General features: G+C 37.0%; 1 protein-coding gene across 4 annotated transcripts in view; it reads right to left on the bottom strand.

The window, feature by feature from the left end:
* ABCA5 (ATP binding cassette subfamily A member 5) overlaps positions 1 to 22,967 on the bottom strand; it is a 69,893-nt gene extending 46,926 nt beyond the window's left edge. Inside the window, exons 1-10 of one of the 4 annotated variants that reach the window (XM_047707533.1) lie at positions 22,720 to 22,921; positions 13,684 to 13,784; positions 11,687 to 11,803; positions 10,439 to 10,643; positions 8,387 to 8,548; positions 7,355 to 7,443; positions 5,352 to 5,581; positions 3,544 to 3,685; positions 2,355 to 2,543; positions 755 to 902 (exon numbers count right to left, since the gene is read on the bottom strand). In XM_047707533.1, coding sequence (XP_047563489.1) covers positions 755 to 902; positions 2,355 to 2,543; positions 3,544 to 3,685; positions 5,352 to 5,581; positions 7,355 to 7,443; positions 8,387 to 8,548; positions 10,439 to 10,643; positions 11,687 to 11,788 — 1,267 coding nt within the window. In that variant the 5' untranslated portion in view covers positions 11,789 to 11,803; positions 13,684 to 13,784; positions 22,720 to 22,921. Of the gene's footprint in view, positions 1 to 754; positions 903 to 2,354; positions 2,544 to 3,543; positions 3,686 to 5,351; positions 5,582 to 7,354; positions 7,444 to 8,386; positions 8,549 to 10,438; positions 10,644 to 11,686; positions 11,804 to 13,683; positions 13,785 to 22,719; positions 22,922 to 22,948 lie in introns of those variants that run through there. The other 3 variants (XM_047707534.1, XM_047707535.1, XM_047707532.1) reach the window with 3 other exon arrangements.
* Between the last annotated feature and the right edge of the window lie 4,585 nt (positions 22,968 to 27,552).

The following is a 27,552-nucleotide window of genomic DNA, read 5'->3' as shown; positions in this document are numbered from 1 at the left end:
TTAACTTGATTAAAGGGAATGGTGAAGTTTTAGACAGACTGAAGGCAGGTAATGAGATAAGAGGTATTATAATGCTGTAGACTAGTGCTGCCCAGCCTATCCCTCTGCTGGGATGGAATTGTCCTCTATCTGTACAATATGGTAACAGCTACTGAGCAGTCGGAAGGTGACTTGTGCTATGGAGGAAATGGACTGCTAATTTAATTAATTTTAATTAATTTTAATTTTAAAAGCCACTCATGTCTAGTAGTTATCATATAAGTGCAGGTCTAGAACACAGACAAAAGTATAATGAGGAACTCAAAGGGGAAAGTCAAGGGAGTGTTAGATGTTTTAATAATATTTTGAATCTACAGGAGTTGGCTAGAGATACATGATAGATAAGGAGAATTAAATGAACTACATAAGGTGAAACTATGAAGTTACAAGATTACTTCACAGTTTTGTACCTTAGAGGGTAAAAGAGTCAAATACTTTAGCCAAGGAAAACTGACACAGGGAAGGACAGAGATAAATTCAGTTAAGGACTTAATGTTTTCAAAAGCAAACTCCTCTTTTTAACAGAATCTCCTTATGTTCACTAGTAGTTAAGACACAGGTACAAAGTATATTTATTTAAAATTAAGTTAAAAGCCTGGACAACAAATATGATGGGGTACTCTGGCTAGAAAAAAAAAATTTTAAATTAAATTGATGCTATGTGAGCAAAAAAACTAAAAATCTTTAAAGCGAAATCTAATAACTACCTGCATACCTGGAATGACTTGATCAAGATAGATAGCCAAGAGAACATAGAATACACTATTAAATGCCAGAATGACAATAGTAATAATTAGAGGATATGGGCCTTCAGCCAAATTAGAAAATAAAGCACCTTCATTAAAATCTTCTAAGTGCATGACCTGAAAAACAGAAACACAAACTTTATTATATAAAAATGATAAAAATAACTGAAAGCTAACACCAGAGTTACTCATTATATCCAGATTGGTGGTAACCAAACTGGGCCTTTTAACAGACTAAACAATCTACCAAATTAGTATGAATTTACAAGGAAAACAACAGAAACTTCACTAAAATATAAATTTATCACAACAATCTATTTCAATCCTTTTTAATGTTATGTTTCTAAAACTTGTTAAAAGGAGTATACATCCACTCTTGGGGCTTTTAATTCTGATGCAATGACAAATGAAATAACAATAAAATATCCAATTAACACTAACTGATGCAAACAAATGGTCCATGTGGCAGTCAAGCAAATTAAGTATTAGAGGATAAAATTATGATCAGCATCCTTTCAATGCTGAAAATAGGAAGGTATTCTGATTTGATTAACACAACTATTACATTGTTCATAGTAGATAAATACGAGAGAGCAGAAAGAAATATACTAGAGGCTGAGGCCTCATTTAGGTCCTAGATCTGCCATTAAGTGAATAAACTTTAATCACACCACTCTGGATCTCAGTCTCCTCCTCCGTGAAATGGAAGATGGGTTAAATAAACATCAAAAGTCCCTCCCACAATGAACAAAACATATGAATCTCTAATTCTGCCTAAGTTGAAGGAGAACTCAATGGACTCTTAAAATGTATAAACAACAGTTCTTAGGTCCAATGTAATTAAAACTCATTTAATGCAATGCTCATAAACAATCTATTTTAGATCTCACAAATCAGAATATTCTATCTAGTCAACATGAATCATCTCTTATATTAGTAATTATATTTTCTCTATACATTAAACAAATTTATGTTTTATTATATAAAGCAATTTCTCATAAGAATTTTTCCCTTAGAACCTGACTGCCCCTGTAAAGACTAATAAAAATCAAATAAATACTTTAAAAATAAATGAATATAAATATTACTTAGGTGAATGACAGTCCCATGAACCCTAACACAGTAAAAGCCACCAGGTCTACTTATGTCATTAATACAGTCATGAAAATTTGTTTTGCTTACACACAATTTTCTGCCAGGTACACATCTGAGATAAATTCACAAAAGGAACAATGTAACCAGGCCACAGAGCAATCCAGATTACCTGATGCTTAAAACAATGACATCTAACAAACTGAGTTATTGCAGTGAAATAGATTATTGAGACACACTAACACATGGAGTAGAAAACTTATAAACAGATCATGTAAATGAAAAACTTAGAAATGAAGAAAATGTAAATAAAATCCAGTAAAATGTACTCTAGTTTCAAATAGGATTACTTTCTCATGTGGACATTTTAAAATAATTTCTTCGCAAATCCAGGGTAGTATGTACTGTCGTATAATAGGCTGCATGGAATTGAAAGAAAAAAATATTTAGTAAAAGCAAGATGACTATATTACCTACCTGTGCAATACCAATCAAAAAAGTACACTGGCAGAAAGGACTGAAAAGCCACACTAATGATTTGGGAAAACTTTCCATGAAGACTATCAAAAGGCCAACAAATCCGAAAGCCACGGTAATTAAAAATTCAACTATTCCCACGTGTTTTGATTTTTTAAAAAGAGGTGTCAGCATTAAAGCAAAAAATATCTGTAAAATATAAATATTAAAATTAATGCATTGTTCATATACATAGGTATAAAAATAAAATTAATTTTGTTTGTAAAAGAACAAGTTATTTTCATTGGATAATACATTCACTGAAATACTTTCTAAATGCTATCTATGGTAAAATATTTTATTTTCATGTAAATCATGATAAATACATAACAAAACTTAAGATGACAAACGTTAAAAACTACAATTTACCTACATAAGGCAAACATGGTTACTTCTACACTACAGAAACCATAAACAGTCACATGTTTCTGCAGTTAGATATATATATATATATATATATATATATATATATATGACCAAAACAATAAACCAACCAGCTTTTAAACAGAGAACCTATCTTTTAAACTCAATGTGTTAATAAGAAGCAAAATCAGTTAACTGTATATAGAAGTAAGTCTGAGTTGTCTGTAAATCATCATGTTAAAAAGCAAGATTGAGAATCAAAAAATTTAACCAGTACAGCATAGGCACATAAGCCAATCAAAATGGAAACTGGAACTACTGGAAACAACAGCTGCATTCAGCCAATATACCAAATGAATATCAACACTGCCAAAGAGCTATATTTACAAAGGCATACCTTTATAAGTCATCACCCTATAACATAAATTAACTTGAAATAGTCAGGAATTCATGAAAATAAAGGGTCTGAAAAAACTCTAGTACTAGACAATCTTAACTATACACATAATTTGATTATATGAAGACAGTAAAAGACTCAGAAATTTGTATGAGAAATACATTATATGAAATTACAATTATATGAAATACATTATATGAAAACAAGTTAAATTTGAGACTATTTTGTACCTTTCCTAAAAATCTGGAGGTAAAATGATGCTATATACAATTCATTTATCAGTAACCTAGTAACAAATCAACTATAAGTTAACCAAAGAATAATAATAATTCGCTATATTAATCAACTACTTTGAAGTTCTTTATTCCCATTTCAAGTTAAAATACTCACAGATGATAACCCATACAGGAAAAAAAGTAGAAATATCACAACACAGCTACTTTGAGGGAATAACGAAGAAGCTGTTGCAATGACTGCCATAAGAAGGGACATAAGAAAAATCAAACTTGTATACAGAAGAACCCAGGAAAGCCTATAATGAGAATATAAACGTATTTATGGTTACATGCATAGGCTTTAACAATTAAAAATCATTTCAAACAAAACTTCAGCTTTATTTTAGCAATTTTATTCTTAAAATTGTTTATTCTCTCCTATGTATGTTCATTTACTAAAAATTCATGCTCTTACAACTAATTAAAAATACATTAGTTAAGTTAAAGATAAAAGTACAACCTGATATAGAGGTAAAATAGTGATTATCTTTTGAGTCAAAAAAAACTTCACAAATTAATAGCAATTTATGACTAATTTAAATCTAATATTCTCAAAAGTTCAATAATGTACAACATTTCTGATTTTCTTAAAATACAGAAGAGTCTAATGACAATTTTCTTATGCCCTGGGATATAATTAAACTTCTGACAGCTTTTGGTACTTTAAAACAACACTAATCAACTAATCAACACAATCACTAATAAACAACATACTTACTACATTTATACAGTGTAACATAAAGATCAACAATGGACTCGCTATATTTACTCAAAATTTCTTCCCAAATCAGAGTTCAATGGAACTGCTACAGTATTTGGGTTTGTTTGTTTGTTTTTTTAATGTAAGCAGATCATAATCTATGTGTGCTACCATAAAAGCAATGAAATAGGACTAAAAGATACCTACATTACCAAAACTGACTTCCCATCATTTTACAGAGGCAAAACGGAGGCACTAAGAAATTGATTTGCCTAAATGCTTTCAACTACCGCTTCCTCACAAATCACTTTAATAATTTAATGCATCTTAAAAACCAATCACTACTCAAATAACAGGAAAAAAAAAACATGCAAAGAAAATACACTATACACAATGACCCCATTATGTAAAGTGATATTATTAAAGTGCTATAATTAATTGCTGCATTGGGCTAAATGGAATAAAATTTTATAAAATGGACTATAATAGCAACTCACATACACAGTATTAACTTTACCCCAAAGTGAGGTCAAAATAAGTTTTCCTACTACACAGTGGGAAAAGTAAGGAAAATTCACTCAGAATTATTTATAAAAAGTCACGCCTCTATAACATCATCATTATATAAAATTGCTGACCCATAAAAGCTCACTTGTGAAAACACTTTTCAAATTTGCTTCTCTATAAACTATCTTGTATATTTTCATCTTAATTCATGCAAATGACTTTTTTCCCAGGGGGAAAATCCCACATGCCACATATGCAAACTTCAATCATTTTAATTAAATTTTTAATAAATGCATATGCTAGGATATTGGGGGAAGAGTATAACACAATTAATTTCTAACTTTCCAAAATCCTTCATGTTCTAGATACTGAAATACAAAGAACACACCTCATCAATTAAGACAAAATGTGAAATAAAATTTAAAGTTATATCAACATCAGTTTTTCAAATCCCATTTCCCTTATGGTTTTAAAAAAAAGAAGAAGCCAATATATTGTTAAAGCTTATTATTGCCTTAGTCTCATATTCCAAGACAAAGGCAATCATTGCAAGTGAAAAGGATCAGCACCTCAACTTGAGCGAAAAACAAAATTACAATCTGACGATCTACAATCTACAATCAGCACCTCAACTTGAGAGAAAAACAAAATTACAACGTGACGATCTTTACAATTAATTACTAATCACACTAAACAATAAACTTGTAATAACATACCAAAAGGCAGTGTCATGAAGTCCCATTATCTTTAAAAACTCCTTTAACTTTTTCTCTTTTTCTGCTACGATATGAATTGCCAAAAAGTATCCAAAAGGTGAAAATGCTATAACTAGGTATATTAAAATTACTCCTCGGGGAAAGGTATCTATCTCAACCACAGAAGTTTCTCCCATGATGACAGCTCTAGTTGACTCCAGTTCCTTCCAAAAGGAAACATCGGTCTTCAGCTAGAATTGGAAAATAAAAATATAATCAGTGAATTTAATGCAGGTAGTGGCCCCCAATAAAATGTGACAATTACACTCCCAAATTTGGTACAAACCTATTTCAAATACAATTCTCAAAAACCACACCTGAAATAAAGTAACTGACTACAATATCATGATATAGCATACATTATTGCTTTTATTCATTCTGGAAGTATACCATAAAGTCTGTAGTTAAGTCTATAAATTTTGATGAAATAACTTGTCAAAGAAAATAAAATTTAACAATTATCTTCTTAACCAGACAATTATATACATCTTAACAAAAATACACATTTATAAAATTGAGAATTAAGGAATGATTATAGTACCATGAAAGACTCTCTTTAAAAATTTTTTTTTAAATTATATGTTCTATTGTTTTAAGATCTATATACGCAGCATGTATAGACAGAATTATAAAATTTTATGCCATATGATACTTCTACCTTGTCTAAAATAATATATGCTCTGCTTATCCATCCAGTGTGGTCTAGGCTGTGAATGGCTAAGGTCTTTGGCCAAAACACAAAAAAGTAGTATAAAAGTGTTATACTACTTTTATGCGATAGATCCTATATTTCACTGTCTTTACCTTAAACTTCTAATATTATTGAATTTGGGTAATATTAATACATTATACCACCTTGTAAGAGTTTATAAGACAATCCTATACCTATCAGTTGGTTCTTACAACAACCCTATCAAATAAAGTATTATGATTGCAGTCAGTTTACTATAAAGCAGTCTAACAACTAACAGAGATAGGTGTCCTGTTCAAGGTCTCCTGTTCTTTTATACTAAAATGTGAGACACTCGATAAGGTCCAAATGTCTTCAGATTATAACTGTGACAGTTATACACAATCCTAGTCCTGGCGGCAGTACAGTATTCAAACACAAAGTTGGGAGGCAAAAAGCCACAGTTTGAACTAGCTTTGCCACTAATTAACTGAATTTTGGAAAGTCACTTAATCTCCCTGTGCTTCAGTTTCATTTTTAAAATGGAGAGAGCAATGGCACAAATCTCATATGGTTGTTACAGATTAAATGGATTCATATTAGTATATCACTTAGGAGCAACGCTTGGCAGGCACCTGGGTGGCTTAGTCAGTTAAGTGTCTGCCTTCAGCTTAGGTCATGATCCCAGTGTCCTGAAATCAGGCCCCACATCAGGCTCCCTGCTCCACAGGGAGCGTGCTTCTCCCTCTGCTACAGCCTCTCTCTGTCTTTCATGAATAAATAAATAAAATCTTAAAAAAAAAAAAAAAAGAAAATCTTTAAAAAAAAAAAGAAAAAGAAATGATGCTTGGCAAATAAGTGATAAATTTTTATTACATAAAAAAATGAAATCTACTACTATGATTAACATAATAAAAATACTCACTTTCTTTAACTCGTTTTTATTCAAGGGAAAAGTCTGCAAATATACATCTTTCATAAGTATTACCTATGGTCAACACAGATACAACAATACAGATATATGGAATGCTAAGTTCACGTGCTTAGAAACCATCAAAGAAAAGTGGGGGTCTGAAAAATATTTAATCAGAAAACATGACTTCTTCCTTACCTTTTTTCTTAAAGAGCTGCAATATGTATTCTGTACATATGACAGTAGACAAATTCCTAACTATAAAGACTTAGGGCATAATTGTCAAAATATGGTTTGGCTTTCTCTCTCTCTCAAATAAATAAAATCTTTAAAATATATATAAATGGCTTAGCTTTATTTTACTTCCTTCATCATAGTTACCTGTATAATGGCTGCATCTATGGATGCTTGTAAAACTGTGAACCCTGAGGTCCAGTACTGAGCAGCCTCACATGATGTTGAACAGCCAGCTATGGGAACAAAATGTGAGACAGAAATATTTGCACAACATTCAAGTGCTTTCTTTTATATAGAGGGTTGCTAAAGCAATATAATTAATTAATCTCCATAGGACCAAAGAAAATAAGGAGCTGTCCTTTGAAGGCAGAGAATAGCACATTCTTTATTATTTATTTGAAAGTTTTGAAATAAAAGGGTTACGTAGAAAGAAATCAACTGTAACCATGGTTATTTAAAATAAGTCACTTTTCTGTTTCAAGGTAAGTCATTCTACAGTGACTTAATCAGATTCAAAGCACATCCAGATGCCAGGACAAGTCCAGGTTAAGAGGACAGGAAAAAAAATTTTTTTCTAAGTGCTTTTTGGAATCAAGTCACAAATTCAACACTCAGCATAAGGGACTTCAACATTGTTCAATAAATGTTTGTGGTTGATAGTATCTCTTTAGAGGTTTAAGCACTGAAGGTTGTTTTCCATGATATAAACATAAAATTAATAAAGTTCATTGGTCCAAGACCTTGAAATTTTGAAGACATGTAGCACACCACATGTGAAAAACAATTACATGGAGAAAAAAATGCTGATTCAGAAAGTCATATAATTCAAGATAAAATTTTGCTGTTACTGTAATGAAGATATATTTAAATGTATTATATGTATTATATATAATATACTATGTACTATATACTATACATGTATTATATAAATGATGATATATATAAATGTATTAACATTAAAATGGATGCTATATAAATTATATTTCATATTACATATAGATGTAGACAGATATTTGTTTATACATATATATTTATGCTACACTTGACTGTTTTCTTCTCTGAACAAGAAAGTACAGTTGAAAATGCCAATGTTGGAGACAATCAAATTTTGCATATGAACTAAAACTAGAAAGACATGCATTTACTTGATTTATAAGATCGTTTAGGGCTATTTACCTCTTGAATCCATATAAATAGAAGACACTGGAATCATATCAGGAAAAAAACGAAGTTCATAGGACATGAAGTCTTTGAAAACCACACCCACAAAATTGTTGGGTTTAGAAAGACTGGATACTAACAATTCCTTTTCAGTTGCATATTCCTCAGTAATTATGACTGTAAAATATTATAACAATAAAGTTAACTCACAAATTAAAAGTTTACTATCATACAACAGGCCAAATTTAGCATAATATTTGGTGAATATAGTATTTTATAAGCACTTCTGTTTTATTCTCTAACTTTCAAGAAAATAGAGCCATTCTAAAAATATACATGATAATAACAGTACAATTTCAGACACTATTTCTCAGCTGTCATCTGAGTACATAAACTTTATGTCTGTGTAACACATAAAAGTTATTAATATGATGAAGTCCAGCATATACTTTTTATGCAGTACATGCAGTTCACTTATCTATTTCAAAGTAAACCATACAGATAACTCCTTGGTAAGTGAATGGATATTTTATTTTCAAATATTTCTTCTGAAGAAGAAAATTCCATTATCCTTCTCAGAAACCAAATATGTACTCTGGTAACTAAGACACAACTCTCCTTTGAATAAAAAATTGCCATTTCAACCCCATTATTGCTTGTTCCTTTCCTAGAAGATGTATGGAGAAAATAATCTCTGAGATTCCTTTCACATCAAATAATCCCAATTTTTAAATATTTTCTTAGAGTTTTATTTACAAGCAACTAGTGTTCACTACAGAAGCTTCAGGACATGTGGTGAAATGGAAGAACACAGGATTATGTGCTTAACTATGTTACTTACTAACTGTGTGAGCAGAGATAAGCAAATGAATTCTCCGAACTCCAGCATCCTCATCCTTAATACCTAGCTGATTACACTAGTTGTTAAGAACGAATGCAATTACAAACATAAAAATGCTCTGTAAATTATAAAGTATTACCTCAGTGTTAATCGTCATGATTTTCTGGACCTTGAAGGTGAACACAGATTGATCTGACTAAAGAGGGTGTTAGTTCAACATCTTACCAGTCATGTTGCCATATATGGATGCGTGTACCACTTTCACACAGTTCTGTTGTTAAAAAGACAGAACTTTTTAAAAGTATCTATATATATTTCTATTTTAGCATCTAAGTTAATACACACTGACTTGCGTTTCTCTGGTGTATATGCTTTCCTCTAAGTCAGAACTATCAAAGAATTTTGTTCTCAACATTTCTGATCAGTTTTTTGAGTTGGCATGCTAAATGCTTATGGCTATCCGTGCTACTTATGCTCAGGTAAACCAACAAACATACCAATAAGATATTAAATAGTAATAAGTCAAGAAGAAACCAATAGGAGAAAGTTATCTGGCTCCTGATTGTATAAGCATTGTCTATTCAGTGATGCATTATCCAGAACTATGACGATACATACTAGAAGTTAATTAAAACTATCTGATTATATAAGAAACATGTTAATCTGTTATTTTCAACAATTTAGTATTTCATTAAATTAATCATCATAGTATAAATTGTCACTTCCTCTAGTTCTTGTCTTGGATTCTCTCACAGCCAACTTTAGGCTCATTAGTATCACATCATTTACACTGTTTTCCAGTCTATCTCTTGTGAGAAGTACAAACTGAGAGAAATAGACTTAGGTACTTAGCCACAGTAATCGTCTCCAAAGGTAAGCACCACTTCTGTTTACACCATATACCTCCATAAATAAGCACGGCAGTCTGAAATGATTACTGCTTTGTAATCTTTATACCTCCAGCTTATTATATGGGTCAGAATCAAAAGGAAATATGCCTTCAAATCTTTTATCGTATAAATATGCTTATTTTATAAATGGTCTGAGAAATATAAAATATTAAGACCTATAAAACGTGCTTCAGCAGGATTGAATGATTTAATAATTTTTATTAAACTACATTTTGGTGAGGGGACATATCTTTAAATGTTAAGAGTGTAATTTACTCAGTAAAGCAAGCAGAAAAATACTGTTACAGATAGAATCCATATATAAGTTCACAATACCCTCAGGAAGGTGGTCAGTAGAAACTTTTTGCATGATGTTTCTTGTAATATTAGTCACTGGAGTATATCCCAGAATTAGGTTAGACAGAATAGATTTGTCCATAGGGTTAAGTTCTATGTCAGGCACTTCTTCGTATTTCTTATTTGGATGCATCATACTAATTAATATTAACCAAAATAAAAAAAATAATGGAAAAAGAATTTCCTATAATAAAGGAGACAAACAAGACGGTTACAAAATATAGCACTGGCAGCAAATATCATCAAGATATCTATGCAAACAATGTAATACCAAGGACAAAACAGGAGGAATCTGGGTATCCTTTCTTAAGCACAAAAAGTAAAAGCAATTCTATCCTGAAAGAAATATTACATTGAGCATCTCACCTAACCCAACAGCAATATTAGATAATTTTTCTTTTATATTCAGTTTCACTGTAATACTTTAAAATGCAAGTCACATAATAAATTAAAATGACATAAACACTAATATTTAAAGTTCTCAGATTACTAAATGTAAAATATAATAATAATTTTACTTACATATAACATTATTTAAATTAACTTACCAAACAGCTCTATTAGGGCTCACCATAAAAATATCTTTATTCAAATCTAATTTAAAACTCATGCTTTAATTATACCTAAATGTCTACTATTAAAACTATATTCTGTTAAGCTGAATAATCAGTTTTAATAGGGATGAACTATTTACTGTTTCACCTGTTTAATTGTTTTACTGGTTTCAGAAAAGGAACAATATATTTTCAGCCTTTAGAATTATTAACTGGTTAGCCAGAGTTACTACTTTCTTTTATCTTTTAAAGTAATATATATTGTTGAAAACAAATACATGACATAATTTTAGTAATCTTGGGTAATTCAATCCAGAGTTCAAATGATGGGAAGTCACTGGGAATAAACTGTGGAAAAGTTCCAAAGTTTCCTGTGGAATTATTTTTTAATTCCATGAAACCTGGGAAATGCATGTCTAAAGTTCAAACTTAAGCACTGATATCAGAAATTAACTAAATTTAGAAATCATTATTAAAATTTTTAACATTCAGAAAGCTTTAGGTAATGTAGGTACTTCACTGTGCTGACGCAAGTTTTATTTCTTAAGCATATTAGAGAGACCTAATGATATTAAAATATAATAAAAATGTACCCAGAAAAATAAATCCTCTTAAAGATGAAATATGTCAGTACAAAAATGGCAATAAGGCATAAGAAAGTTATTTAATTTACCTGAACACTACTTTTTTTAGTCCTGCATTTGATTAGGTAATTCTTCAGTAGGAGTGTTCTGGTCTGTCTCCAAACTCCCACCTCCCTAATTGCAGTAGCCATGTTTTCTGAATCAGTCTGTTAAAAGAGTAGATGAAAAAACTGGAACCACACATTAAGCGCATGTCCTTTAATAGCAAAACATAGCTTTTTCAGTCTCAGGTTAGATGGAATTAAGCATACTCCGACCTGTCTCTCCTATCTGGACAGAATGCATGCAACATCAATTTGAAGACCCTGAAAACTAAACAGCAGCATGTGAAACAAGAGGGAACTAGAATTCAAAATCCCCACAACAGTGAGCTCACCACTTTTTCTTTTTTCATATCCCCAAACTAAATGCACTGGAAGTAGACACTGGGGCAGAGAAACCAAGGTCCGAAAGCTCTCTAGTTCTGGCTTGAGAACTCAGAAAGGAAAGTTTGTTCACAGAGAATGCGAAACTACCCAACTTTCTTCCTTTCCTACATTCTCTTATGCCCTTTTCTCCAAGTAATCACATGATAGCAGTGCCAGACTGCAGTAATCAAAGTTTAATGCAGCCCCAACTCTGAAGCAAGGAAACCTTCCTCACCAGTAAGCGGAGCTATACCTCAAATAGGGTGCGGCCAAATCCCAAGGTGTTCTTCTCCTGCCCCTGGGCTCTGGATGTGGTGGATGCAGTTGCACAAGTGCGTGGCCCAATGGGGCAAATAAACTCTAGCATTCTGGCTGTATGATGGAAATGAAAAGCCATAGGGAATTCGAAAGTAGTAGGGAGTGCAAATAAAAAGAAGAGCTTAGGAAAGCAACATAATAAAGTTGTTTATTAACTCCTAGACTAACTAACCCCAAAGCTAGGCACACATGGATCTAATCCTATTCTGTGTACCAAAGACCTGAGGAACTGAACTAAAACACAGCCTACTGCCCAGATCCAGACTGATTATAAGGTGGCATACACAGGACAGATCCAAATGGCACTATAAGGGCTTTTGAGAAGTAAACCAAAATTAGAAATACAACTCAAAGAATGTGGATGAAACCTGTGGCCTGAACCTAACCAGGTTGACAGCATGCTAGAATTAAGTATCAATACTTTCCATACAATCAAAACAAAACCCAATCTCATATAATCCAAAACAACTCAGCAGAAGTAGTGGGTGGAAAATAGCAACTCTCTTAAGAAAAGAAAAATCAGCAGATGCCAATGCCAAGATGACAAATTTTGGAATATTCAAACAAAAACTTTAAAGTAGATTTTAAAAAGTGTTCCAGCAAACAACAGCAAGCATTCTTGAAAACAACGAAAAATTTAAAAAACCTTAGCAAAGAAATAAGACATAAAGTAGCACCAAAGAGAAACTTTAGAACAGGGGTTCTTGGGCAGTTCAGTCAGTTAAGCATCTGCCTTCGGCTCACGTCATGATCCCAGGGTCCTGGGATCTAGCTAGCCCTACACGGGGCTCCCTACTTAGCAGGGAGTCTGCTTCTCCTTTTCCCTCTGCCTGCTCATTCTCTCTCTCTCTCTCTCACTCACTCAAGTAAATAAATAAATCTTAAAAAAAAAAAAAAGGAACTTTCGAACAGGAAAACACAATGACAAATAACTAAAACCCATGGAATGGGCTCAACTGTAGAACAGAGATAATAGAAAAAGTCAGTGAACTTCACAGACTAAAAGGTGCTATCCATCCAGTCTGAACCACAGAAAGAAAATGGATTTTTCAAAAAATTAACAGTGCCTTAGAGAACCATGGACATTAACACAGGTCTGACATTCAAATTATCAGAGTTCCAGAAAGGAGAGAAGAGTGTTAATGATGAAAACTATTTTGGGCAAGAAGTAAAAATCTACAAGTTCCAAGAAGTGAATCCCAAAGAGTATAAATCAAAGGAAATCCATATCCATACACACCATAATCAAACCATTAAAGACAGTAAAAAATCTTGAAAGCAGTCACAGAACCATGCATTACCTACAGTGGAATAATGACTTGAAGGAGAGCAGATTTCTCATAAGAAACTCAGTGGTTAAACTGGAAACTCTTATACTGCTGGTGGAGTGCTGGTTCAACTGCTGAGGAAAACAGTTTGTCAGCTCCCCAGAAAGTTAAACATAGAATTACCATATCTCCCCACTACTCCATTTCTAGATATATACCCAAAAGAACCCTAAAATATGGAAAACAGGGAATCAAACAAGTGCATGTTCACACTGGTTCATAACAGCCCTATTCATATTTGCCAGAGATAGAAACAGCCCAAATGTCCATAAACAGATGAATGGATAAACAAATTGTGATATATACACACAATTAAATATCCAGTCATAAAAAGGAATTAAATACTGACATATGCTACAACAAGGATGAACCTCCAAAACATTATATGCTAAGTGAAAGAAGCCAGACACAAAGATCAAATATTATATGATTCCGTTTATTTGGAATTTCTAGAATGTATAAAGCCATAGAAATGAAATCAAATGGAGATTAGTGGTTGCCAGAGCCTGGGGAGAGAATAAGGAGAAACTGCTTACTGAGTAAGGGGTTTTACTGAAGTGATGGGAACAAATTTCGCCTTAATTTTTTTTTTTAAACAGTATGACTAAAGGGTACCTGAGTGGCTCAGCCAGTTAAGCGTCTGACTTCAGCTCCAGTCATGACCTCAGGGTCCTAGGACTGAGCCCCAAGGTTGGCTCCTTGCTCAATGCACAGTGTGCTTGTCCCTCTGCCCCTTCCCTAGCTCATGCTCTCCCTCAAATAAATAAAATCTTTAAAAGCAAAAAGAAAAATAGCATGACCTAAATCACTATCACAGGTCCAGTATCCCTCTTCCAGCCTAACTGTACCCTTTGAAGGTCCTTGGAGCTCCTTCTGCAAGTGGACCTCTGTTGGAGCTATCTCAAATATTCAAAGAGGTTATATTAAAGCTGAACTCAAGAGAAGTGGCCAGAGTCTCAACCGCAATCTCTGTGGTCTCATTTGCTTACTCCAATAACCTAAAATTTCTACACACCAGAGGGTACTGAGAGGGCAGCTTGAAAGCCACAAAAAAAAAAAGTCCTGTTAGGCCATCTTCTAGAACGTTAATTATTGCCTTATTGTATCTAAAACCTATTTGATGGGGGCCACTGGTGTGATTTCCCTCCAAAACAAGAACAATCCATTCCAAGTTGGCTGACCATCTCCACCTAGATAAAAAAAGCAGGCAACTTTTTAGAGACAGTTCATCTTACTCAAAAAGGTAAATATAAATTTTGATTAAGTAAGTATCCTCTTTATGTGCACAAAGAGAGATTTTTTAAACAATGGAATTATAGACAACTTTTAATTTCTTTGTGCTTTTTTTCCATTTTCTCAATTTTCCTATTAATATGTGTTACTCACATACTAAAAAAATTACAGCGGTGCCTGGCTGGCTCAGTCAGAAAAACATGAAACTTTTGATCTCAAGGTTGGTAGTCTAAGCCCTACCCTCAGTGTAGAGATTACTTAAAAATAAATTAAAAGTCCTTTAAAAAATTGTACAATTAGACATAATGTAAAAAATATTAAATAAGTAGATTAAAAACAGAACTAGTAAAGCAGTCAAGAATGGAGGATACGTTAAAAATAAATTCTTCCAACAGTCTCAATGTTATATTAGATTCTGTAAAGAACTGATAATCATCTCTAGGCCAAAAGGAAGAAACAAACAAAAAAAGAAAAAATATACTCATTCAAGGATGATTTACTACAACACAAACAGAAACATTAACCAGGACAGCAAGAACATTCTCATTATCTGTCAAAACACATTGATTTAGTGAGCACCAATGAATTATTCATTCAAATTGAATGCTGCACGCTTAAGTAAGCCTTCATTTTTAGAAAACAGGCTTCTCATAAAGTTGCTGATGGACTCACAAATATTTTTCTTCCTTGAGAACTGCTCCCTGAACTCAGGATTTTGTCTTTAACAGGCTCGTCTGAAGTTTGTGAACACTTGGACCTACCCCACCACTAATCAGGGCTTTTTACAGCAAAACTTACTTCTACCCTCTATGTGGGGAAAAAAAGGCAGAAGGAAATGTAGACAAAATTAAATGTCCTTATAACCTGCAGCCCACTGACAAACAACTTGAGGCAAGCAGAGCATAATGTTCCTCCAGAAAGCTCCCAACAATCTTAACATCAATGCCTTGCTAGAGGGAAAAACTACCTCAGATTAACAACAAGCCACACCTCCACTATCCTGAGTCTTCTTTAGCACCAGAAAATCCTTTTGAAACTTCCCTCTGACTTTACTTCCCTCAACCCCAAAGTATATAATCAGTTGTCCCTTATGATCCCAGGGCTGCAGGTCCCCCCTACAGATCCTGTCCCCCATGCTTTAATAGAACCACCTTTTGCATTGAAGAAATCTCAAGAATTCTTTCTTGGCTATCAGCTCTGGACCCCAACACTACTCCAAAAACATATCACCCTCTATCTTCCCACCATGCCAAGAGACACACAAACCATGGCCATCCCCACCACTACTACCTCTATGGCTACCCCTGATCTGTAATCAATTTTCTCCTGGAAGCATGGAATTTTTAACTAAGATCTGGAGACTGAGAGTCATGTAAACAATTACATTAATGGAAACATGTAAGAAAGAAAATTCAGGGGCACCTGGTTGCTCAGTGGGATGAGCCCCATGTTAGGCATAGAGCTTACTTAAAAGGGGAAAAAAAAGAAAAGAAAGTTCATGCACTCTTGGTACTATGCTTTCCATTAAAGTATGATACCTCCTGTGCCAAAACTTGGTTTTTCTTTCTTATGGTATGTGAAATGCCCTATTATCCACCCAATATATTTTATTTTCAAGAATCAGATTCTGGGGGCGCCTGGGTGGCTCAGTGGGTTAAAGCCTCTGCCTTTGGCTCAGGTCATGATCTCAGGGTCCTAGGATCAAGCCCTGCATCGCGATCTCCATCTGAAGCAAATCAGTGAGTTAGAAAGAACGCTGAGTAAGGAAATCTTCCAGAATGGATGGTAAACGTGCAAAGAGCCAAAAATGATTATGAAATCTGTTATAAAATTATAAAGATGGATCTGTATGACTGACTGTAGAGAGCAAGATGGAGTCACCTATGTCATGCCAGGCCTGTGTCAAACAAGACACAATCAATTAAGGGTAATGCACCAGAAGCAGAGGAGGTCTGCAGGGCCCTAGACTGATTAAATCCCTTTAAGAAGGGAGGATTTTTGCAGCAAATCGTCAGACTCTTCAGACCTGACTCCTCTATGTCTGACCACTTAAAGCTGCCACCAAAGGCTCTGTCCAACTATCTCTGAAAGGAACTGAGATTCTTCACTGCTCAAACACGGTAGGCAGTAAGTGCTGAGAGCTGACCAGGACCACCGATGCCTTATCTCAACTGTGAGACTACCTACTGACTTCATGTTTGGTTCATTAACTTCCTAATCTCTGTGTTATCCTGTTTGCTGTGTGACTTGTCCTATGTTTCTGCTTTGTGTGCTGAGTAAGAAGCCAAGTTAATCACATGATGAAATGTCATTGAGTTTGGAATCCTGTAACTGCTTTATAATAATGTTAACCTCGTTTTATGACTGAATAAAGCTGACATTGTGGAAAGACACAACTTGGTATGTGCGCCTTCATAGTGTGCTCATGACACTGGCCTAAACAAAGTAATGTTTCTTCTATTCACAAGCTCTAGTCTAATCCTGTGAAAATGTTAAATTTCAATAACCTTGAACTTCTATCCATTCAAATTAGTAAAACATCTTCAAGATGTTTTAAGAAGAAAATCCAATTGGCTGCTTGTCATGTAACATTTGGTTTGGCTGTTTAAAAAAAAAAACTGAAACATTCTTAACATCGAATCTTCACAAACTTTTTAGTTTAATGTCTATCTAAACAGTAATTTTAAAGCTATAGTCAGGTTTTTGTAAACAGACACAACAATGGACCTGTATGTCCTCACCCTCACAACCCACAGTGCCTAAGCAGGCCCGAAAGAAAGGGGCCATGGGGATAAACAGGCAACGTCTGCTTTGCACAATAATGTAAAGCACTGACTCTACTGTAAAAGGTTCCCTGCAAATTATGGGTGTTTGGGAAAATATTTTGCTTCCTCTTCCAGTATCCAGACCATATTGGCTCTGAGAATGTTTGCCCCTTGGGAAGAAGACAGAAAAATAAAAGAAGGGTATCTGCAACTCACACTGGTAGGGTAATCACAAAAGTCCCTTCTCACCCTCATCCCCCACACTCTTCTGCAGGGTTTCCAATGGGAAATTAGAGTGGAGGAAAGATGTGGGAAGGCAGTGTTTTCTATAATGAATCAAAGATAAATAGATGATATCTGAGATGAGACCAACTCCTATGGGTGGGTGAATGAGTTTTCCTGAAAGAAAGGTGGAGGAGATCCATCAACAGAGGTGACATGAAAGTGGTGCTTCTGACAGACGGAACCGAAACAAGGCTGCAAAGTTAGAAATGAGGTGTGGCCAGCGAAGGGACATCTGTGAAGAGTTTAAGTTGCCAGGTGCCTTTCCCCTAAACCATAAGAAAAGCCATATTTAGCAGAGGGCTCTAAATGTCGTCTTTTGCACTCTAACTCTCTTTAATTATCTCAAACTTTATGGCCTTGTAAAGGCATTCAAAAGAACAAAAGGAAAAGGCAAGAAAAGATGCTTAGCCAGCCCCACATTTGACATTATAAGTGGGAACAGGATCTCACGTTCAGGAGTTCACTCAGTAGTGATGGAGTTCATGAAAACCACGGCAGAGCTTGAACGGTAGAGAGGAGTACACAACACCAAAAGGAGCTTTCTGAGGAGACAACACCTAAGACCTTCTCTTTTGCAGCATATACTGGGAGAGAATCCTTGAAAGCATAGGCTAACAACTGAAATACAATAAAACTTCTAATGTCTCATTTTTAACAAATCATACTTTTTAGAAAACTTATAATACCTGACATAGTTCCAGCACAAAGTTGTACCAGACCAGCATCCTTAAAACTGTCTAACAAAACCAATTCTTAAAACAATGCTAAAAGCGGGTGCCTGGGTGGCTCAGTGGGTTAAATCCTCTGCCTTCAGCTCAGGTCATGATCCCAGGGTCCTGGGATCGAGCCCCACATTGGGCTCTCTGCTCCGAGGGAAGCCTGCTTTCTCCCCTCTCTCTGCCTGCTTGTGATCTCTGTCTGTCAAATAAATTTAAACAACAACAACAAAAAAAAACAATGCTAAAAGCAATGACCGACACACAGAAATAAGAGTACATAATGATTTTAAACATTTTAAGTTACTTTCCATTTCTCCACAGCATACCTGGGGAATGCATTAAGTTTGTTGTAGAGCTTTTAAATAATTAGGTAAGTTTTCAACACCTAGTATTGAAACTAAAGTTTCAATCAAATATTTAACTTTCCTAGATAAAAACGATTCGCACCAAATCTATAAATTGCAAGAAAATTCAAAGCCCACTAAAGCTCATCTTCCTTTTCTAATGTATTGATAAACGACTTAAGACTAGATGTAATATAATCCAGTATTCAATATTAAATATTCATTTATTCATTTATTAAAGAAATATTGGTTACTACATTACACCCTGCTGTGAAATATATTCTACCTTTCTCAAAGCAATAAAAAAACATGCAGAACTATTAGAAAAAATAGTTATGAATTATTAGAATGTATTAGTTTTACTTCTGAGAGAAATGAATCAAGATTATATCCTGTAAAATAAAGAAATTGAGTTTTCCTGGTAAGAGATGTGATCAGTCACCTTTTTAGCAAGCTTCAAAGATTTTTGGAAAGGCTCTTTGCTGAAAATGTTCCCCATCCCCAACAGATAACTGTCAGAGGTTACTCCCAGTCCAAGCAAAAATGATTATCACTACTGTCTTCCACTTCCATATCCAATAAATAAACTAATTGCCATTACTATACTGCGTCCTCATCATTATTTGTTTACGTGTCTTAATCTTGAACCTGACCATGAGATTCTTGACCAAAAAGACTGCTTTATCTTTGCTTCTCCACCACCAATGGTAATCTTATAACCAATAACTTCTTACTGCAAATTCCTTTATCAGGGCTTGTTAAGAGTCCTTATAGATCAAAGGTCCGCCAAGTACAATGAAGGAGGTAGGAGCTAAATTCTATTTTGTACAGCCCATGAACTAACAGTGTTTTTCACATGTGTTATCCTAACACAGCCATCCTCACTCATTTCTGCATTGTCTATGATTGCTTTTGTGCTACAATGGCAGAGTTAACTGATACAGAGATCATATAGTCCACAAAACCTAAGATATTTACTATCTGGCTCTTTACAGAAAGTTTGCTGACCACTGTTACAGACTGAAGGAGAGAGAAAATTTATGCATCAAACATAGTGGGAAAAAACAGACACTGTCGATGACTTTGCAGATAGATAAAATTTAATATAATGTAGTAAGTCCAATTGGGGAAAGAATGGAATGGAAATTTCAGGCAAAGAGAAAAGAAGGGGAAAGCTATAATCCCAAAAGGGCTTGACTTATATAAGGAACAGGGATTCCTGCGGCATGGCCGAGGCATGGACAAAGTGAACTAGGGCCAAGGGTACAGGTGTATCGCTCTAGATGACACTGAAAAGACAGGCCCTGGAGATGGATCCTGAAACACCCAGTATGCAAAATTAGATTAGACACCTTTACCTTGTGCACCCATATATAGCACTATTTCCTCTACTTTGTTTTTCATACCTAAGAGTAATTGTTTAATTGCCCAGCAATCATGTATTTCACTAGTCCATTCATTCTCCCAAACCCCAGACCTCCACTTACTTCCACTTCTATCACACTCAGATTAAAACCTTGATTCCTACTTCACTGAAAAAACTGAAGCAATCAGAAGAAACTTCCAAAATGTCCCGCTATCCTTCCACCTCCCACTATGCCTATGGTAATGCTAAATATTTAAACAATATTCCATTTCTCCTAACATGATAACTCTGTTTTCGTTAAAAATCTGAACCATAAAGGATTAAACAGAATCTGGTAGCTAAGGTTTATATTTTGGAAGAAGAGGTTAAGAATATATCAGGCAGATGAAAGAAATTCCTGCCAAATTACATCACGGGTTTCTCAACTAATAAAAGCACCATAATATTTAATTTATGGGGGGGGGGTAAGTCATAAATACTCTCTTTTCTCATGTTTTAAGATTTACTGAAGGTAATGTAATAATAAAACAAAATACTGACAACATGATTTAGCCTGAATTTTATGACTATTTTTTTGTTGAACCGGAAAACAACAATGCAATGGTGTCCACATAACCAGCTTTCCCATCCTTTTTTTTTTTAAAAAGATGTATTTAATTATTTAAGATGTATTTATTTATTTGACAAAGAGAGAGCACAAGCAGGCAGAATAGCAGGGAGAGGGAGAGGGAGAAGCAATCTCCCCACTGAGCGGGGAGCCTGACCAGGGGCTGGATCCCAGCACCCTGGGATCATGACCTGAGCGGAAGGCAGACCCTAAAGGACTGAGCCACCCAGAGGTCCCTCCCGCCCCTCTTCTTACATATAATAGGTTCCTAAAAGTTTGAGCTCATGACTATTTTAATCCAATTAATTCGCATGCTGGTAAAGATTAGGATTTATTTATAATTCATGATTATGTATCTTCATTATTTATGATTGCTTATAATTTATGATTATTTATAAGAATATTGCAAAGTTATTTTACAGGATCATCCTCTCAACCCAAGGGCAGAGATTATAAAAACCCTATTCATCTTGGTACTCTCCCCACATAGTATCTGGAATACGAAAGACACTCAAATAAATTATGGATAATATTCATAAATTTGCTTCGACCCGGGCTAAGATTTCTTAGACCAAACCGTGTTTAGAGGGAAACGGACGCGAACAGCACACAGTCATGGCTGATTGCCTCGTTAGTTTGACTTCTCGTCGAACATCCCAAGAGCCTTAACTGCCCTAACAGCGTTCTCTTGCGCGGAGTCTTCCCCGAAGATAACCCACCCCGTCTCTTGGGCAGACACAAAACATGGTGGGTACAGAAAGCACCAGAATTTGGAGTCCGGCATCCCTGGGTTAGAATCTTCGCTCTACCTTTCTGGCTCGCGGAGACCTCCCTAAGTGACTTAACCTCTTTGGGACCCATTTTTCCACCTGAGCCCAAGCTCCATGGGATGCTGTCGGGATGCAACGAGATTAACACGGAGCCTGCCTCACGGTTGGGAGCCCAACACATCTCTCCACCCCCCGCCCTTCTGTTCCCTCAGAACGTCCTCGACAGAAAGCACACGATCATCTATAGTCCTTCTGACATATTTGTCCAAAAAGGCGCAGGTCAGCCCCAGGAGCACAGGAGAAACCCCAACCCCAACGCCCGCTCCGAGCCGCGAGCGCCTCAATCCCATACATGGATGCCTCCCGCCGACCCAGCTTTTGGGGACGCGCAAATCTTTCGGTGCCCGAGCCCTGCCCTGCGCCTCAGGAATCAGGGCATTTCCCCCCAAGTCCTGTCATGAGACCTGCGCGTCCTCCTCTCACCCAAACTCTACTCCTTACACCCAGGGCGAGGAGCGGCGCGAGAGTCCCCGGGAGTGACCGGCGCTCGGCGCCTCAGGCGCTTGGAGGGAAACGGACTCGCACAACATTTTCTCTCTCTCGTCGCCCCTCTCGTCGCGAGGGAGCCAACCCCGTCGCGCCCACGGCAGCCCCGGAGCCGCCGTCCCGCGGCGGCCCCCGCACCCGCGCGCGACACCCGGGCAGCGGCCACCGCGACCCCCGCAAACCGCGCTTCCTCCCACCTGGGGGCTCCTCCCTACCCCCTCAGCTCGCGGGCTGGGCCGCCACGGAGGCCCGCTGCACCCCGCCCCTCGACCCCCTCCGCGCCACCCCTCTCCCTCGCCCGTCTCTCACTTCCGAAGAGGCGGCGTCCCCCCGCGGCGAGCCGCCCGCGCCGCGGCCCTCCAGGCCCCCCTCACCTCAGGGCCGAGCCGCAGCGCGGTCAGGCAGGGACAGGCTCCGCCTGGGGAGACACTCCGCACGGGTGACGGAGCTCGGAAATGCGAGTGTGTGTGAGGAGAGAGCGCGGCCCCGCGCGCGCGCCCCTGACGCTCGGCCCCGTGCGCCCCAGAGCCGCAGGGTCGGAAGCGCGCCTGCCGGGGGAGCGCGCAGCGCGGGAAGCCTCGCTCCGCCTCCTGCCGAACGCACCTGGGGGCGGGGCTCCCGAAGGACCGGGATCTGCGGACACGCGCGCTCCCGGCGCTTGGCCCCGCGCGTCCCGTCGCGGGCTGTGGGGCTGACGCGCGTGCGAGGCCTGCGCACCTGGGGGCGGGGCTCCGAGGGGGCGGGGCGAACGGGGCGAACGGGGCGCGCTGAGGTCGGGGCATGCGCGCGCGCGCGCCCAGCCGCAGAGCTGGAGTGTCTCTGGCGCCGGCCCTGGAGCTTGGGTTCTGTACGGTCTGCGGAGACCTGGGCATGCTCTCCCTCGAGGCACAGGCAAAACAACAGGCCTGAAGCCAGCTGCTTGCGTTTGACTCCAGACGCTGCCGCTTCCTAGCGTTTGACCTTGACCTGCAGCCCTTCCATCCGCCTCCCCGGTGGCATCTAGTTTTAGGATCCCTTTCTTATATGTTTCCCGGCTTTTGAGGGGCCCTCTCCCAGGACTGCATTTCGATTCACTTCGCTGCCCCTTGTCCTCCCCACTGCAGTGTCTGGGTTGCAGAGTCCTCATTGTCTCCTACCTTCTGCCTCGTTCCCCCATCAGACCTGAGACATCTGGACACTGAGGATGCTTTTAGTTTCTAAGTGTCCTCAGGAGAGTCTGGGAATGGGGCGAATCCTGAATTTTCCAAATGGCCTGATGCATAGGCATCTGTGGGAGATTCTAAACCGCACTTATTTTTGCTAAAAATATAAACCGATGTTTTGAGTTTTATTGCCCAAAGTGACCCAGATGGTAGTCAAAAGTTACTGTAAAGGAAAGAAAAGCTCAACGCCCAGCGTTACAGACTTTCCTCTCCAGACTTCTGTATGGTCACATTTCTTGCACAGTTCGTTACTTGGGGGGATTTAACTATTTAAAACCTTTTTAGAAAATTGTTAATCCTGTATACACCAAATTTCTCAAATTTAAACCAAATCTCTCCAAATGTCACTGCCAAATCCTATCCCCCCAAAAATATCAAAGAATCGCGTTTTGTTTCTCCTACCCAACATGGATTAAATGAGAAATTCAAAGAGGGTTGGCAGAATCCATGATGCTTAAAAATCTGGCAGTAGGAGTGCAGGAGGGGAAATAGAATGTCCTAGAAACGATGCAGGAAACTGAAGAAGGCAGGTAATAAAAACTATTCAACCATGTATTTTTTTTTTTTCGCTTTTGAAATATGTAAGACACGTTAGCTACAAATTCAGAGGAGTGAATTCCTGATGGCCTAGGATTTGTGGGCAAGTATGTCGATGGAGGTCAAACATAAATGAACTTGGTAAAAATGGGTTACTGAAACACATATTCATATCAACTCTGCAATTATACTTCTCACTAGTAGTCTCAATCTGCTCTAACTTCAGAGTTCTCCTCTTTTATGGAGCTATAGGGGGAATTTATTACCTGAGCTTCTTGTTTTTATAAGGTTCTCTGTCATCCATTCTGCCTGCTGGTGTTTCTACTCTTGTTTCAAGACCAAAACCCAGTTCTCCGAAACTCATCTCACCTCAGGCAAAATGATCCCACTGTCCTCTCAACAGCACACATGCTCCTGTCTTGTTCACCATCATTTTACATATGTACTGTCCCTTTAAATTATAAGTGGTCTGGGATAAGATTTTTTTCCTACATCAATCCGGATTTCCAGGTCTTACGCATCATAGTGTGAGGTACCTAGGGATGAAAAAAGCATGTGTGCAACAGGATGTGAATATTATTGTCATTATTATCCCCACAAAATAGAACTAGTCACTCAACAAAACCTACCTAATAAAAGAAAGGGAAGATATTAAATTCTTCTTATACAATGGATCACAAAATTAGGAAGATAATATGGTTTGGGGAATTATAGAGAGAGAACACCAAGACCTTTACATAATAAGACTGCCACCAAAAAATATATTGACCATAACATATTTGACTCTCTCTTTTATCTGTTTTCGTGTACCTTGTAAACAATTTAGCTACATAATCTCAAACTAAATTTCCATAGTTACCAGGTCCCAGTACTAAATAAGCATCTGCAGGGAGGATATTCCTTTCTGAGCTTCTGTATCTAGGAAATAGCAAACAAGCTGTACTGCGTGGTTGTCATGACGGCAACCCAAATCCCCATATCTCATTAATAGATTTTTAGACAAATAAATCACATGGGAATACATAGATCATAGAAGTCATAGACTGAGATTTAACAAGTTGCCTAGCTGAACGAAATAAATGGTGAACCAGAATTTTGACAGTATTTAATGTAGAAAAGAGAATTAAACTTGCTACCCTTTTCCCGATGTTACATCAGTAGCTTATTCTGCATGATTATCAATGCATTGAAAATTATACATAACATTTTTAAATTAGTACTATTAGGCACTCTTTATAATTTCTTGTTTTTAAACATTTACCAATTCTCCAAGCTAAAAAATAGTGCCAAGAGAAGGGATGTGGTTTCTAAATTCAGGGTTTAAATTAGGTATAATTTAGAAGTTTCAAATTAGAATCTTTTTCTAGAATAAGGCCAGACAAATAAAGAAACACAGCCTTGACTGGCAAAGCAGAAAGAGAGTCTTGCCTCTTTAGCAATAGAATTCCAAACTGCCATCTCAAATGTAGCTGAGATTGTTATTAAATAGCCTAAAGACATGATTAATTAATAATCGGTAGAAGGTTGGAGATGAGAACCACTTCTAAAGGTAGTTTTGTTTGGCTTTTATTACAAGAAAATCAGTCAAAGAGATTAATATGTGAAGAATATCTATCCAAATTTGATATTTAAGAAACTCAACTAACCTACAATATATATTCAGTACCTGGCATTCTTGCTTAGAAAGAACCCCAGCTTTGCAGGTAAATTAAAAAAAGGCAAAGAAATCAACAGTTATTCTGAGAGACAACAAAATAAATAATTAAAAAGCCTCAAATGGAAGGTGATACTTTTTCCACCATTAAACGATGTCATATAAACTATAAAGGGCCATGAAGAAAACATTGAGGGCTGGAGTTACCTGGTACCTTCGAGAGGGAAAGGTGGAAAGATGGGTTTAAAATAGCATGGAGTAGGGACGCCTGGGTGGCTCAGTTGGTTGGACAACTGCCTTCGGCTCAGGTCATGATCCTGGAGTCCCGGGATCGAGTCCCGCATCGGACTCCTGGCTCTACGGGGAGTCTGCTTCTCTCTCTGACCTTCTCCTCGCTCATGCTCTCTCTCACTGTCTCTCTATCAAATAAATAAATAAAATATTAAAATAAAATAAAATAGCATGGAGTATAATAGAGGGCTCAAAGAAATAATTATGTCTGCCTAGATTTTCATAAACACAGAATTATCAGTTTACAGAAGAGAATAACGTAGAGGCTAAACTGGAGAGCTGACTCCATCTGTGCGTTTTTTCTTCAGTAAGGAAAATGGACTTGAAGGTGGTAAAGGTGAAACTAAGTAGAGAAAGAAGTGAAACTCGAGAGAGGTGAGGGGATAGCGATCACACCTATCTGTTTCAAATAAGTTCATGTTTCCAGGCACAAATTACATCCCACAGCTATTCACGGATAACCTAAGACCCGTGACTGGGAAGTTCAGAGAAACTGTAAAAAATGAAAAAAAAAAAAAAAAGATGACAAATCACCTGCTTTCAAAAAACTGGCTTAAAGACAGACACTAAAAGCTTTAGAACAAAAAAGTAACATTCCACAATTCATAGATTTGCGAACATTTAGAAGAGGGTTTGCTGGTTACTGAGAACCAGACTACCTAAAGAGAAGTCATCCTATACTTCTTTTTTTTATTTGGTCTTTGAGTTAAAATGGGAATTGTATAGTCATGACAGAAATTAATTTCAACAAAGCATTTAATCCAGTCTTCCATGATACTTGTGGATGAGACTCCTAAATAATGGCTTGATTATAATCAACATAATTATAATATAATTATAATCAATTATAATTATAATTAGATAAACTCGAAGTAAGTTGGATAATTGTAACCAAAGTTCTGTTCTGAAGACAGGGCCAGGAAACAAAATTAGATTAACAACTTGAACCCTGGGGCACCTGGGTGGCTCAGTGGGTTAAAGCTTCTGCCTTCGGCTCAGGTCACGATCCCAGAGTCCTGGGATCGAGCCCTGCATCAGGCTCTCTGCTCAACAGGGAGCCTGCTTCCCCCCTCTCTCTCTGCCTGCCTCTCTGCCTACTTGTGATCTCTCTCTCTCTGTCAAATAAATAAATAAAATCTTTGGGGAAAAAAAAAAAACACTTGAACCCTGTGCTGAAATATAAAGATAAAATTTAACAGGAATATATGAAAGTCCCTACATCGGTTTAAATAGAAAAATAAAAGCACAAAGGAAGTACAAAACAAGATTCTGGTTTAGCCCTGTGAAAATCATCAAGAGGTTTCCTTGTCTGCCAAAATCAATGTGAGTTAATAATATATGTCCGATAGCTTGCAGCGATGCCTCTAACATTTCCATTTGAAAACATTGTGCCCACAAAGCACTTGCCCCTTCCTTTCATCCGTGGGGGATCCCTTTCCCAGTCTTCGCCTTAGGATTCCCTATCCCTTTGGAATAGGCAGAATATGGCCTGTAATCTGCCCGAAGATGTCCACATCCCGATC

This window comes from Lutra lutra, chromosome 16, assembly GCF_902655055.1.
Source record: "Lutra lutra chromosome 16, mLutLut1.2, whole genome shotgun sequence".
Taxonomy (NCBI): Eukaryota; Metazoa; Chordata; class Mammalia; order Carnivora; family Mustelidae; genus Lutra; species Lutra lutra.
This window is presented reverse-complemented; position numbering and strand designations above follow the sequence as displayed.